This window comes from Heptranchias perlo, chromosome 5, assembly GCF_035084215.1.
Source record: "Heptranchias perlo isolate sHepPer1 chromosome 5, sHepPer1.hap1, whole genome shotgun sequence".
NCBI classification, from domain to species: Eukaryota; Metazoa; Chordata; class Chondrichthyes; order Hexanchiformes; family Hexanchidae; genus Heptranchias; species Heptranchias perlo.
The window spans coordinates 117,997,038-118,010,667 of record NC_090329.1 but is presented as its reverse complement, the minus strand read 5'-3'; the positions used below and the strand labels follow the sequence as shown (position 1 = coordinate 118,010,667).

At 44.3% G+C, this 13,630-nt stretch overlaps 1 protein-coding gene across 2 annotated transcripts in view; it reads left to right on the top strand.

Annotated features, from left to right (window-relative positions):
- Nucleotides 1-13,630, top strand: part of anapc1 (anaphase promoting complex subunit 1) — a 168,698-nt gene that overhangs the window by 141,201 nt on the left and 13,867 nt on the right. For both annotated transcript variants that reach the window (XM_067985100.1, XM_067985099.1), the window contains exons 41-44: nt 6,498-6,575; nt 7,496-7,563; nt 8,696-8,834; nt 9,007-9,093. In XM_067985100.1, coding sequence (XP_067841201.1) covers nt 6,498-6,575; nt 7,496-7,563; nt 8,696-8,834; nt 9,007-9,093 — 372 coding nt within the window. The remainder of the gene's footprint in view (nt 1-6,497; nt 6,576-7,495; nt 7,564-8,695; nt 8,835-9,006; nt 9,094-13,630) is intronic.

Below are 13,630 nucleotides of genomic sequence, written 5' to 3'. Positions count from 1 at the left end.
GACCAGAAACTTAACTGGACCAGCCATATTAATACTGTGGCTACAAGAGCAGGTCAGAGGCTGGGTATTCTGTGGCGAGTGACTCACCTCCTGACTCCCCAAAGCCTTTCCACCATCTAGTCAGGAGTGTGATGGAATACTCTCCACTTGCTTGGATGAGTGCAGCTCCATCACTCAAGAAGCTCGACACCATCCAGGACAAAGCAGCCCACTTGATTGGCATCCCATCCACCACCCTAAACATTCACTCCCTTCACCACCGGCGCACTGTGGCTGCAGTGTGTACCATCCACAGGATGCACTGCAGCAACTCGCCAAGCTTCTTCGACAGCACCTGCCAAACCCGCGACCTCTACCACCTAGAAGGACAAGGGCAGCAGGAACATGGGAACAACACCACCTGCACGTTCCCCTCCAAGTCACACATCATCCCGACGTGGAAATATATCGCCGTTCCTTCATCATCGCTGGGTCAAAATCCTGGAACTCCCTTCCTAACAGCACTGTGGGAGAACCTTCACCACACGGACTGCAGTGGTTCAAGAAGGCGGCTCACCACCACCTTCTCAAGGCAATTAGGGATGGGCAATAAATGCCAGCCTCGCCAGCAACACCCACATCCCATGAATGAATAAAAAAAAAAGAAATACCTTCGTAAGAACATAAGAAATAGGAGCAAGAGTAGGCCATCCGGCCCCTCGAGCCTGCTCCGCCATTCAACAAGATCATGGCTGATCTTCTACCTCAACGCCATTTTCCTGCTCTATCTCCATATCCCTTGATGCCTTTAATATCTAGAAATCTATCGATCTTTGTTTTGAATGTACTCAATGACTGAGCCTCCACAGCCCTCTGGGGCAGAGAATTCCAAAGATTCACCACTCTCTGAGTGAGGAAATTTCTCCTCATCTCAGTCCCAAATGGCCGACCCCTTATTCTGAGTCTGTGACCCCTGGTTCTAGACTCCCAAGCCAGGGAAACATCCTCCGTGCATCTACCCTGTCGAGCCCTGTAAGAATTTTGTATGTTTCAATGAGATCACCTCTCATTCTTCTAAACTCTAGTGAGTACAGGCCTAGTCTACTCAATCTCTCCTACCACAATCCTGCCATCCCAGGAATCAGTCTGGTGAACCTTCGTTGCACTCCCTCTATGGCAAATATATCCTTTCTTTGGTAAGGGAACCAAAATTGTACACAATACTCCAGGTGCAGTCTCACCACGGCCCTATATATTTGCAGTAAGACATCTTTACTCCTGTACTCAAATCCTCTTGTAATAAAGGCCAACATACCATTTGCCTTCCTAATTGCTTGCTGCACCTGCATGTTAGCTTTCAGTGACTCATGTACAAGGATACCCAGGTCTCTTTGAACATCAACATTTCCCAATCTCTTACCATTTAAAAAAAAAACTCTGCATTTCTGTTTTTCCTACCAAAGTGGATAACGTCACATTTTTCAACATTATATTCCATCTGCCTGTCTGTATCCCCTTGAAGCCTCTTTGCATCCTCCTCACAACTCACTATCCCACCCAGTTTTGTATCATTAGCAAACTTGGAAATATTAGATTTTGTCGCCTCATCCAAATCATTGATATATATTGTGAATAGCTGGGGCCCAAGCACCGATCCCTGCGGTACCCCACTAGTCACAGTCTGCCAACCTGAAAAAGACCCATCTATTCCTACTCTCTCTTCTGTCTGTTAACCAATTCTCAATCCATGCCAGTATATTGCCCCCAATTCCATGTGCTCTGACTTTGTTCACCAACCTCCTGTGTGAGACCTTATCAAAAGCCTTCTGAAAATCCAAATACACCGCATCCACTGGTTCCTCCCATATCTATTCTACTAATTACATCCTCAAAGAACTCCAATAGGTTTGTCAAACATGATTTCCCTTTCATGAATCCTTCAGTTCCTCTTGGTTCTCTAGCATTTCTGGAAGGTTTTTTGTCGTCTTCCGTGAAGACAGATACAAAGTATTTGTTTAATTTCTCTGCCATTTCCTTATTCTCCATTATAAATTCTCCCGTCTCTGTCTGTAAGGGACCCACATTTGCCTTTGCCAGTCTTTTCCGTTTTTACTTACCGCTGGGAGAAAGGCTGCAAAGTTTTGCACTGAATGGTGATAGATGTGTCGGATCATAGAATCTTGCAGCACAGAAAGGAGGCCATTCGGCCCATCGTGCCTGTGCTGGCTCTTTGAAAGAGCTGTCCAATTCAGTCCCATGCCCAACTTTTTCCCCATAACCCGACAAATTAGTCCTCTTCAAGTACCTGTCCAGTTGCTTTTTGCAAGCTCCTATGGAATCTGATTCCACTGCCCTTTCTGTTAGTGCAATTACTGATCCTAACAACTATGGGGGGCTCGTTAGGCAAATATACACGTGAAGTCCATTTACTTGTATTGTGTGTGAGGAGTTTTCCACTAACATTAGTGCCTGTGGCTGAAACGGTATTGCCTTAGCTATACCTGTGGCTAGTCACCAGTCTTTATTGGACAACACTGGTTTAGCTGACTGCGTCCTGTGCACAGACTGACAGAGGCGTGTGCAGTCACTAGCAGCATCTCACTAATTCTATTTTAGCTTTAGTTCCTTTATTCCTTCGGTACCACTAGTCGTTTTGACGCTGATCTGCAGTGAAGGCAAAGCTTTTCTTGTTCAGATATTTGTGTTAGTCACAGGACGAAGACAGTAGCACAGGCTGATTTCTGGACTTCTGGAAAACGATTTTAAACTGTCGTTTCAAGGCCTTTGGTGTCTGTTGCTATCCCCAATATCTTCACACAATCAAACGCTGCATTTAAAAAGAGTCAACTAGGTAGCCACAACGCACTGGAGTGTTGGACTACTGGCTGAGAGCAGTATTGAAATCTTCACACTCTGGTTTCCCCTAGAGATGAGTTTTCACAGCCTCATCTGTGGAGCTGCTGTTTTAAGGGAAAGTGAGAAAACTGGCTTGGAAGGTTTCTCTCCTCACTGCTCAATTGAATTTGCTGGCAAATCAACCAACGAGTAGCATCTGTGAAGCTCTTGATGGACAGGACTGTCCTACCCTCCCGACTGAGTTGGACAGCGTGGACACAAAAGGATAACATTGAGGGACGAGGAGCAATTAAAAAGAATCATCGTCTCCAAGTCCCATTTTCAAACTCAAATCCAGTGCTGACTGGGCCTCCTCGATTGTCTTCCCCTGTCCCTTTTTTGTTTCTCACCAGATTTCCCTCCAACTTTGCTCCCTTTCTCTTTTTCCCTGAAGGCATTGACTGCTTCCTGCTGAGCTATGTTTCCATAAGCACCGCTTACGAACGGTGACGGACAGGAAAAGACCCTCTGGTCCATCAGCCTGTCCCACACAATTGTGATGTCTTGTGTATCACAATACGTACACACCCCACCCCACCCAGTGGCCGTGTAATCTTGTTAAAATCCAGATTAAAAACCCAGGCCAATTAGGGGGAAATATCCGGAAAATTCTTCTCTGATCCCCTTGGGCGACTACTCCGTGAGACCACTCTGGCCCTGATCAATGTTGTACGGTATCTACCTTGTGTACGAGTTGATCTCCGTCTCAGCCAGAAACAGGTCCAGCTCTCTCTCTCTCTCTAAGAAACTCAGTGAAACAGCGTTCACCGCACGAGCCAGCAGCTGGTTCCACGGGTCCACTACTATTCTCTGGGGAAAGAACCGCCTCCTGACATCTAACCTAGTTCTGGCTTTACATAACCTGAGATTGCGACCCCTGGATTCTGCCCCTTTCTGAAGGATCACTACTTACCGACTTGCCTGCATCGTGCTTGAACTTCATTTGAGAGAAAGATACACGAGTTTATGTCCACTGTTTAAAAAGACATTACTGGAATAGAGTTTTCATTCAGTTGAAGCAATATGAGTGACAGTTCACAGCCCTGCTGTGGCAGTTAAAGGGTATCTGTAGAGAAAGACTTAGATCCTGAAATTGCTGGGCTGCGCAAAGGTGTACTGGATGATTTCCGCCCAGGGACAAGAGCGCGCCATCCCTCTCCCTCACCGCCCATCCCCACCGTCCCCTCCGCCTTTTGCAGTGTTCCTTTAAGTACAAGTGGGCGGATTGTACGTCAAGCAGGCGTGCCGAGGAGTTCTCAGGCAACTTCGGGAGTTCGGCCCATCGAAAGGCCCCGAATCTTACTGAAACTAAGGTAAACAATTGCCCTGCGTTTGCAGGCAGAATGGCTCCACTAGGAACTGAAGACTTCCTAATCCTCTTTCTTCGGCCTGGGAAGAGCCTGGGAGCGCCTTGGGCAGAGTGACCGCGACTGCTCCACCTTACAAGGACCTATCAGGGAGGGCACCGCTGAAGCACCCTTACGGGCACAATATACCTGCCCGACCATGCAGATGACCCAGTCCCTGCAATTTGGGACAAGGTCAACGGCTACAGGCATAGGCAGGCAAATGTTCTGCCCCACCACAGTTGTGACAGCAGAGCGGGCCCCCAGGAATTTTAGGTTGTCCGTATTTTACAATGAGTTACAATTTGAAGCATTCTGTTTGCATGGGCATTTTGCTTGCGAGTGATCTACAATCTGTCGGCTGCTGACGTGAACAGTTTGGAAATTTAGAAATCTCCGAGTTATCCCAGTAGCTCAGAGCTCAAGACTTCTTTGCTTCACATTCAGATCAGGAAAGTGAAATGAAAAGGAAGAAGTGAAAATGTCAGAACTCTGAAATATAAACGCAGCTGGTCAGTCAGCATCTATGGAGAGAAAAGGCAGGTTATGATGTTCTGGGTGTGTACCTCTCACTGGAAAGGTCCTAGGTTCAATCTCCAGTCTGTGCTGAGTGGGTTGATGTGAGCTGGGGTGACGGTAGAGGCATTAGAATTAGTGCCCTCGGTTTGGAAAGAGAAAATCATCTTCATCGCTACTTCGTGATTCTTAGTATGGGGATCAAGCAGGAGGACGGAGTTTGGTCCCCCAAAATTGGATAGCCTGCCAACATTCTCTGTGATGGCTCGCGCATGAATAATGACAACTTAGTCGAGGTACTGGAGGATAAAAAAAAAACACCCATGGAACTGGTCAACGCCTTTAGAAGAGAATGGGAGAGGAGAAAATTGGAAGAAAAAAATAATATGCACAAACTGCATGCAACATGGGCCATTCAAGAGGACTTATTGTACGTTAAATACAATAAATGCTCAATCACAACAGCTGAATTTTGATATTTCTAGCTTCCTCAGCAGCCATCCAGTTAAGGCAGCTGAGCCATAGAGAGCCAAAAAAAGATGCCAGATTCAGTGACCAATTTCCGAGTTAGCTGATCCCAGCTAGGGCAATGATGGGAACACAACAATTAAACTTATGTTCAAGGGAGGAAAATCGGCCGTGGTTTTCATTGTGGTTGATGTTCAGGAACCCCTGCTGGACCTGTGCACTTATAGACATCAGACGCAGCTGTCATGCTCTCTCTTCTCCGCCATCCCTTAATCAAATAGTCTGCTGACACTAACCATCAAAGCTAACACATGGCCGCTTGGATGAGTGAGCAGAGGGTAACTGCCGCCAATATCAAAAAAGTTCATTTATAGCACTCACTAAAATATTGCCTGTATAATCAGGCAGTAGGAGGTTCTTGCCTTCATTGTAATTGCGTTCTTTTTATACTAATATTTTGAGGATTTTTTTTCTGCCGACCAAGCTAAGGGCTGTCAGTCCTGTAGAAGGAAATACCCTTCCACTTTTGCTCCCAGTATTGGCAGCAAGCATTACCGAGTCAGATACTGCATTTGCTATATGTAGAGTAGAACTCCTTATTTGGTACACAACGTACCTTAACTTCAACCTGAAAAAAAGACTCCTACAGCAGTGTAGCCATTATGACATTTCCTACACCAATTATACTTGTGCACGCTCTCTCTCTCTCTCGCTCGCGCTTTCTCATTAAAAGTATTTTTGTACTTATGTCCATTTTAGAACTGAGTTGAGACGGCTCAAACTTTGAGGAAATTTTCAGCCAACAGAGGAGAAACTTTTATTAAATCAACATGTTCTGGATTAAAGCCCTGGTCCCAGAGGTAAAAGGACAGTGTGTTTAACCCACTGTGCTACCCAGTCCCCACTTCATTATGTAGTCGTCAGATTTTCTCAAGCACTACAGAACTGTAAAATGCCAAGTGAACAATTATGTCACAGTGGAAAGAGTAGAACGGATACTTTATCCATATAGAAATGAGCAATTCTTGTTAACATTCAGGGGGTTTTAAAGTTGTAATTGGGGTTTTTGTAAGACCAGCTGTCAAACAATCTTGACATTAAAATAAAAAAAACATATTACTAGATAAGCTAGTTAAGTTAAGACAAGACAAAGTGCCAGGCCTGACTTGATACATTCTAGAATCCTGTAAGTGTTGAGGGAGGACATTGCAGAGTCCCTGTACTGTGCAGTATTATTAGAGACGGCCATTCAAATATTTCACCAATAGATTGATATCTTTGTTTTTAATCTAGGCTTCTCAGTGGTGTGAGGAAATGACAGTAAACCTCATGGCACCAAGCCTTCTTCCTGAACTACACTTGTTGAAAGAGGTAAAGTAGACCTTTGCTAAGAGTGTTGTTGGTAAGATCAACCTAATGATTTTCCATTGTAGGACTTAAAGTAATACAACTTGCAGTATTTCATCCTGATTGTACAATTTTTATTGACTGTTTCTGTAGATTAAATATGCAATGAATGTGTAAAGTATGCAATAATATTGGAAAAGTAGTGCATTTTTTTCATTCGTTCCCCAATGAAATGGTTATAGCTTTGAGTTTCAGCACGGCCAGTCGAAATTGATCATTTTTAAAATTCTTAGCTTCGTTATTGAGCGTTTTGTGGTAGCAGTGCTCATTGGAGGTGGGGAGAGAGAAACCAAGATAAACTAACATGGTTCACTTGTTCTTTTATAACGGTGCTTCATAGGGCAAGTGATTTGCTATTGTTTGGATCTGCTGAAAGGACAACATTTTGATTGCCTTTTGAGGGGCAAATCACACCACACGTGGCTAGTTTGGAAATTCATGAGAAGTGGCACTATATCAAATCGCTTTTTAAAAAATTAATTCTGGGGATATGCGTGTCGTTGGTAAGGCCAACATTTATTGCCCATCCCTAGTTGCCCTTGAGAAGGTGGTGGTGAGCCTTCTCATTGAACTGCTTCAGTCCATGTGATGAAGGTTCTCCCACAATACTGTTAGGTGAGGAGTTCCAGGAGTTTGACCCATCGATGAAGGAACAGCGATGTATGTCCAAGTCAGCATGGCGTGTGACTTGGAGGGGCACTTGGAGGTGATGGTGTTCCCATGCACCTGCTGCCCTTGTCCTTCTAGTTATTGGAGGTGCTGTAAAAGAACTTATCCTGCGTATAACCCAATCACAAAGCCATAATAGTGACAGACCTAGTTAAAAAAATGAGTAGCCTCATTGAGAAAATGGAAGATAGATGACAACTGCTTGCTCTTTCTAGATCAAAGTGAAAGGTCCCAAGTATTGGGAGATTATGATGGATCTCTCTAAAGGACCTCCAAGTTTGCAGTGAGTATTCTTGTAACATAATACCTTGTCTATATCTTAGAATCATAGAAAGTTACAGCACAGAAGGAGGCCATTGGGCCCATCGTGTCCATGCCGGCCAAAAAAGAGCTATCCGTCTTAATCCCAATTTCCAGCACTTGGTCCCTAGCCCTGTAGGTTACGGCACTTTAAGTGCACATCCAAGTACTTTTTAAATGAGTTGAGGCTTTCTGCCTCCACCACCCTTTCAGGCAGTGAGTTCCAGACCCCCACCACCCTCTGGGTGAAAAAAGTTCTCCTCAGTTCCCATCTAATCCTGCTACCAATTACTTTAAATCTATGCCCCCTGGTCACTGACCCCTCTGCTAAGGGAAATAGGTCCTCCCTATCCACTCTATCTAGGCCCCTCATAATTTTGTACACCTCAATTAAATCACCCCTCAGCCTCCTCTGTTCCAATGAAAACAGCCCCAGCCTATCCAATCTTTCCTCATAGCTAAAATTCTCCAGTCCTGGCAACATCCTTGTAAATCTCCTCTGTACCCTCTCGAGTGCAATCACATCTTTCCCGTAATGTGGTGACCAGAACTGTACACAGTACTCAAGCTGTGGCCTAACCAATGTTTTATACAGTTCTAGCATAACCTCCCTGCTCTTATATTCTATGATGTGGAGATGCCGGTGATGGACTGGGGTTGACAATTGTAAACAATTTTACAACACCAAGTTATAGTCCAACAATTTTATTTTTAATCCCACAAGCTTTCGGAGGCTTCCTCCTTCCTCAGGTGGTGTGGAAATTTCCACACCACCTGAGGAAGGGGGAAGCCTCCGAAAGCTTGTGGGATTAAAAATAAAATTGTTGGACTATAACTTGGTGTTGTAAAATTGTTTACACTTATATTCTATGCCTTGGCTAATAAAGGAAAGTATCCCATATGCCTTTTTAACCACCTTATCTACTTGTCCTGCTACCTTTGGAGATCTGTGGACATGGACTCCAAGGTCCCTTTGTTCCTCTACACCTCTCTGAATCCTCCCATCTTGTCCTATTCCTTTGTTGAGTAAAGGAACACTGGAATGCTGCAATGTAGTGCTGTCTACGTTTGGTAATTTGTTATCACCCAGTGCTCATGGAGTCTGTTTCTTACAGATCAATTTTGTCGAAGGATGGTTTTCTTTACGTCAAGCTCCGAGCCGGGCATCTGTCCTACACCGAGGATCCGAAAGGGTTTCGCAGTCTTTTAGCTCAGACTTTCACTCACAGAAACCCCGAGTTCCTTTCTATCAAGGTACAACCACAGGACTGCTTCCTTCTGGCCTGCTTCTGCAAAGTATACTGATGTCTAGGAAATGGCTTGTGCCTTGGCTACTAAAATCTATGACAAAAACGCGCAGCGATTATTTTATCTTGACTTCATTGAGCCGACTGGATTCTAAAACTCCGTTGTGCTTTCTTTACAGCCTGAAGCCATTTCAGCTTTTACCTCTGACCCAGCTCTGCTGTCGTTTGCAGAGTACTTCTGCAAACATTCAAAGAAAGAAGGGCAGGTAAGCGTTCCTTACTGGAGTAGCAATAGTACATAAAATGCTAATCCTTGTGTATAGTCCTGTGTCTTTTATAAGGTCCACCCGATCTTTGCTCGCAACTTTTCTTTTCTGCTATTGTGTGGAATATTTGCCAAAGCACTTTGCTATAATGAACAAAACATTTAGCTCTTGAACTGCACTGTGAAGAGAGAAATAATGTGTTTAACTGGTTCAGCTGGAATCTGTTTGGTAGTTAATGTAAGAAATAGTCAATTATTTGTCACACTGCACCTTGATTGAGAAGCTCGTTGATTGGAAATAAAAAAAAACTGGAGAGAGTGTGATCGTAATGTGAATTGAACCTCTTTAGAGGCAGAAACCCTGAATTGTTTATCAAACAATTGGATGATGTGATGAGGTGATTATAGATTTATTGTCTCGAGGTGGGCTAGGAAGAGACAAATGGCCAAATTTTGTGATATTTATGTATCTTATACATTTCCATATTTTTGCCTGATCTTTTTTGGCAGTTTTTTGTCATGATTTTTAATGTGGGTATTTTTCTTTGGGTGATCCTGAACTATGTTACTGTAGTATGATGTGATTCCCACAGTCTGTTACTGTAATATGATGTGATTCCCACAGTCTGTTACTGTAATATGATGTGATTCCCACAGTCTGTTACTGTAATGTGATGTGATTCCCACAGTCTGTTACTGTAATATGATGTGATTCCCACAGTCTGTTACTGTAATGTGATGTGATTCCCACAGTCTGTTACTGTAATTTGATGTGATTCCCACAGTCTGTTACTGTAATGTGATGTGATTCCCACAGTCTGTTACTGTAATGTGATGTGATTCCCACAGTCTGTTACTGTAATATGATGTGATTCCCACAGTCTGTTACTGTAATGTGATGTGATTCCCACAGTCTGTTACTGTAATTTGATGTGATTCCCACAGTCTGTTACTGTAATGTGATGTGATTCCCACAGTCTGTTACTGTAATATGATGTGATTCCCACAGTCTGTTACTGTAATATGATGTGATTCCCACAGTCTGTTACTGTAATATGATGTGATTCCCACAGTCTGTTACTGTAATATGATGTGATTCCCACAGTCTGTTACTGTAATGTGATGTGATTCCCACAGTCTGTTACTGTAATATGATGTGATTCCCACAGTCTGTTACTGTAATGTGATGTGATTCCCACAGTCTGTTATTGTAATTTGATGTGATTCCCACAGTCTGTTACTGTAATATGATGTGATTCCCACAGTCTGTTACTGTAATGTGATGTGATTCCCACAGTCTGTTATTGTAATTTGATGTGATTCCCACAGTCTGTTACTGTAATGTGATGTGATTCCCACAGTCTGTTACTGTAATATGATGTGATTCCCACAGTCTGTTACTGTAATATGATGTGATTCCCACAGTCTGTTACTGTAATATGATGTGATTCCCACAGTCTGTTACTGTAATATGATGTGATTCCCACAGTCTGTTACTGTAATATGATGTGATTCCCACAGTCTGTTACTGTAATATGATGTGATTCCCACAGTCTGTTACTGTAATGTGATGTGATTCCCACAGTCTGTTACTGTAATATGATGTGATTCCCACAGTTTGTTACTGTAATATGATGTGATTCCCACAGTCTGTTACTGTAATGTGATGTGATTCCCACAGTCTGTTACTGTAATGTGATGTGATTCCCACAGTCTGTTACTGTAATATGATGTGATTCCCACAGTCTGTTGCTGTAATATGATGTGATTCCCACAGTCTGTTACTGTAGAAACATAAGAAATAGGAGCAGGAGTAGGCCATACTGCCCCTCGACCCTGCTCCACCATTCATTAAGACCATGGCTGATCTTCGACCTCAACTCCACTTTCCTGCCAGATCCCCATATCCCTTGATTCCCTTAGAGTCCAAAAATCTATCTATCTCAGCCTTGAATATACTCAACGACTCCACAGCCCTCTGGGGTGTAGAATTCCAAATATTCACAATCCTCTGAGTGAAGAAATTCCTCCTCATCTCAGTCCTAAATGTCCACCCCCGTATCCTGAGACTATATCCTCTAGTTCTAGACTCTCCAGCCAGGGAAAACATCCTCTCAGCATCTACCCTATCAATCCCTCTTAGAATCTTATGTTTCAATGAGATCACCGCTCATTCTTCTAAACTCCAGAGAGTATAGAATCATCGGCTACAGCACGGAAGGAGGCCATCCGGCCTATCGAGTCCGTGCCAGCTCTATGCACGAGCAATCCAACTAGTCCCACTCCCCTGCCCTATCCCCGTAGCCCTGCAAATTTTCTCCTATCACGTACTTATCCAACTCACTTTTGAAGGCCACAATTGAATCTGCTTCTGCCACCCCCTCGGGCAGTGCATTCCAGATCCTAACCACTCGCTGTGTAAAAATGGTTTTCCTCATGTCACCTTTGGTTCTTTTGCCAATCATCTTAAATCTATGTCCTCTGGTTCTTTACCCTTCTGCCAATGGGAACAGTTTCTCTCTATCTATTCTGTCTCAACCCTTCATGATTTTAAATACCTCTATCAAATCTCCTCTCAACCTTCTCTGTTCCAGGGAGAATGACCCCAGCTTCTCCAGTCTATCCATGTAACTAAAGTCCCTCATCTCTGGAATCATTCTAGTAAATCTCTTCTGCACCCTTTCTAAGGCCTTCACATCTTTCCTAAAGTGCAGGGCCCAGAACTGGACACAATACTCCAGTTGTGGCCGAACTAGTGTTTTATAAAGGTTCATCATGACATCCTTGCTTTTGTACTCTATGCCTCTATTTATAAAGCCCAGGATCCCGTATGCTTTTTTAACCGCTTTCTCATCCTGCCCTGCCACTTTCAACAATTTGTGCACATAAACCCCCAGATCTCTGTTCCTGTACCCCTTTTAGAGTTGTGCCCTCTAATTTATATTGCCTCTCCTCGTTCTTCCTACCAAAATGTATCACTTCGCATTTTTCTGGGTTAAATTTCATCTGCCGCATATCCGCCCATGCCACCAGCCTGTCTATATCCTCTTGAAGTCTATCACTATCCTCCTCACTGTTGACTAGACTTTCAAGTTTTGTGTCATCTGCAAATTTGGAAATTGTGCCCTGTACACCCAAATCCAAGTCCAAGTCATTAATATACATCAAGAAAAGCAGTGGTCCTAGTACTGACCCCTGGGGAACACCACTGTACACCTCCCTCCAGTCCAAAAAACAACCGTTCACCACTACTCTCTGTTTCCTGTTACTTAGCCAATTTTGTATCCAAGCTGCTACTGGCCCCTTTATTCCATGGACTTCAATCTTGATGATGTGGAGATGCCGGTGATGGACTGGGGTTGACAATTGTAAACAATTTTACAACACCAAGTTATAGTCCAGCAATTTTATTTTAAATTCACAAGCTTTCGGAGATTTCCTCCTTCCTCAGGCAAATGTTTCAAGAGCTCCTTGAAGCCTACGCATTTATACATATAGAACAATACATGGTGTTTACAGACTGCCCCTGCAACTGCCCGTTGCCAAGGCAATCACCGTGTTCAGACAGAGAGGTGTCACCTGCAGAACCCCCGAATACACATTCAACAAAAAAACAAACAGGGAAAAAAAACAGAGAAAAAAAACAGAGAGAGGCAGAAACATCCGGAAGGCAGAGAGAGCCAGCAAATGACCCATTATATTAAAAACAGATAACATTTGTTCGCTGGTGGGGTAACGTGTAGCGTGACATGAACCCAAGATCCCGGTTGAGGCCGTCCTCATGGGTGCGGAACTTGGCTATCAATTTCTGCTCGACGATTTTGCGTTGTCGTGTGTCTCGAAGGCCGCCTTGGAGTACGCTTACCCGAAGGTCGGTGGATGAATGTCCATGACTGCTGAAGTGTTCCCCGACTGGGAGGGAACCCTCCTGTTTGGCGATTGTTGCGCGGTGTCCGTTCATCCGTTGTCGCAGCGTCTGCATGGTCTCGCCAATGTACCATGCTCTGGGGCATCCTTTCCTGCAACGTATGAGGTAGACAACGTTGGCCGAGTCACAGGAGTATGAACCATGCACCTGGTGGGTGGTGTCCTCTCGTGTGATGGTGGTATCTGTGTCGATGATCTGGCATGTCTTGCAGAGGTTACCGTGGCAGGGTTGTGTGGCGTCGTGGACGCTGTTCTCTTGAAAGCTAGGTAGTTTGCTGCGAACGATGGTCTGTTTGAGGTTGGGTGGCTGTTTAAAGGCGAGTAGTGGAGGTGTGGGGATGGCCATAGCGAGGTGTTTGTCCTCATTGATGACATGTTGAAGGCTGCGGAGAACATGGCGTAGTTTCTCCGCTCCGGGCAAGTACTGGACGACAAAGGGTACTCTGTTGGTTGCGTCCCGTGTTAGTCTCCTGAGGAGGTCTATGCGATTTTTTGCTGTGGCCCGTCGGAACTGTCGATCGATGAGTCAAGCGTCATATCCCGTTCTTACTAGGGCGTCTTTCAGCGTCTGTAGGTGTCCATCGCGTTCCTCCTCGTCTGAGCAGACCCTG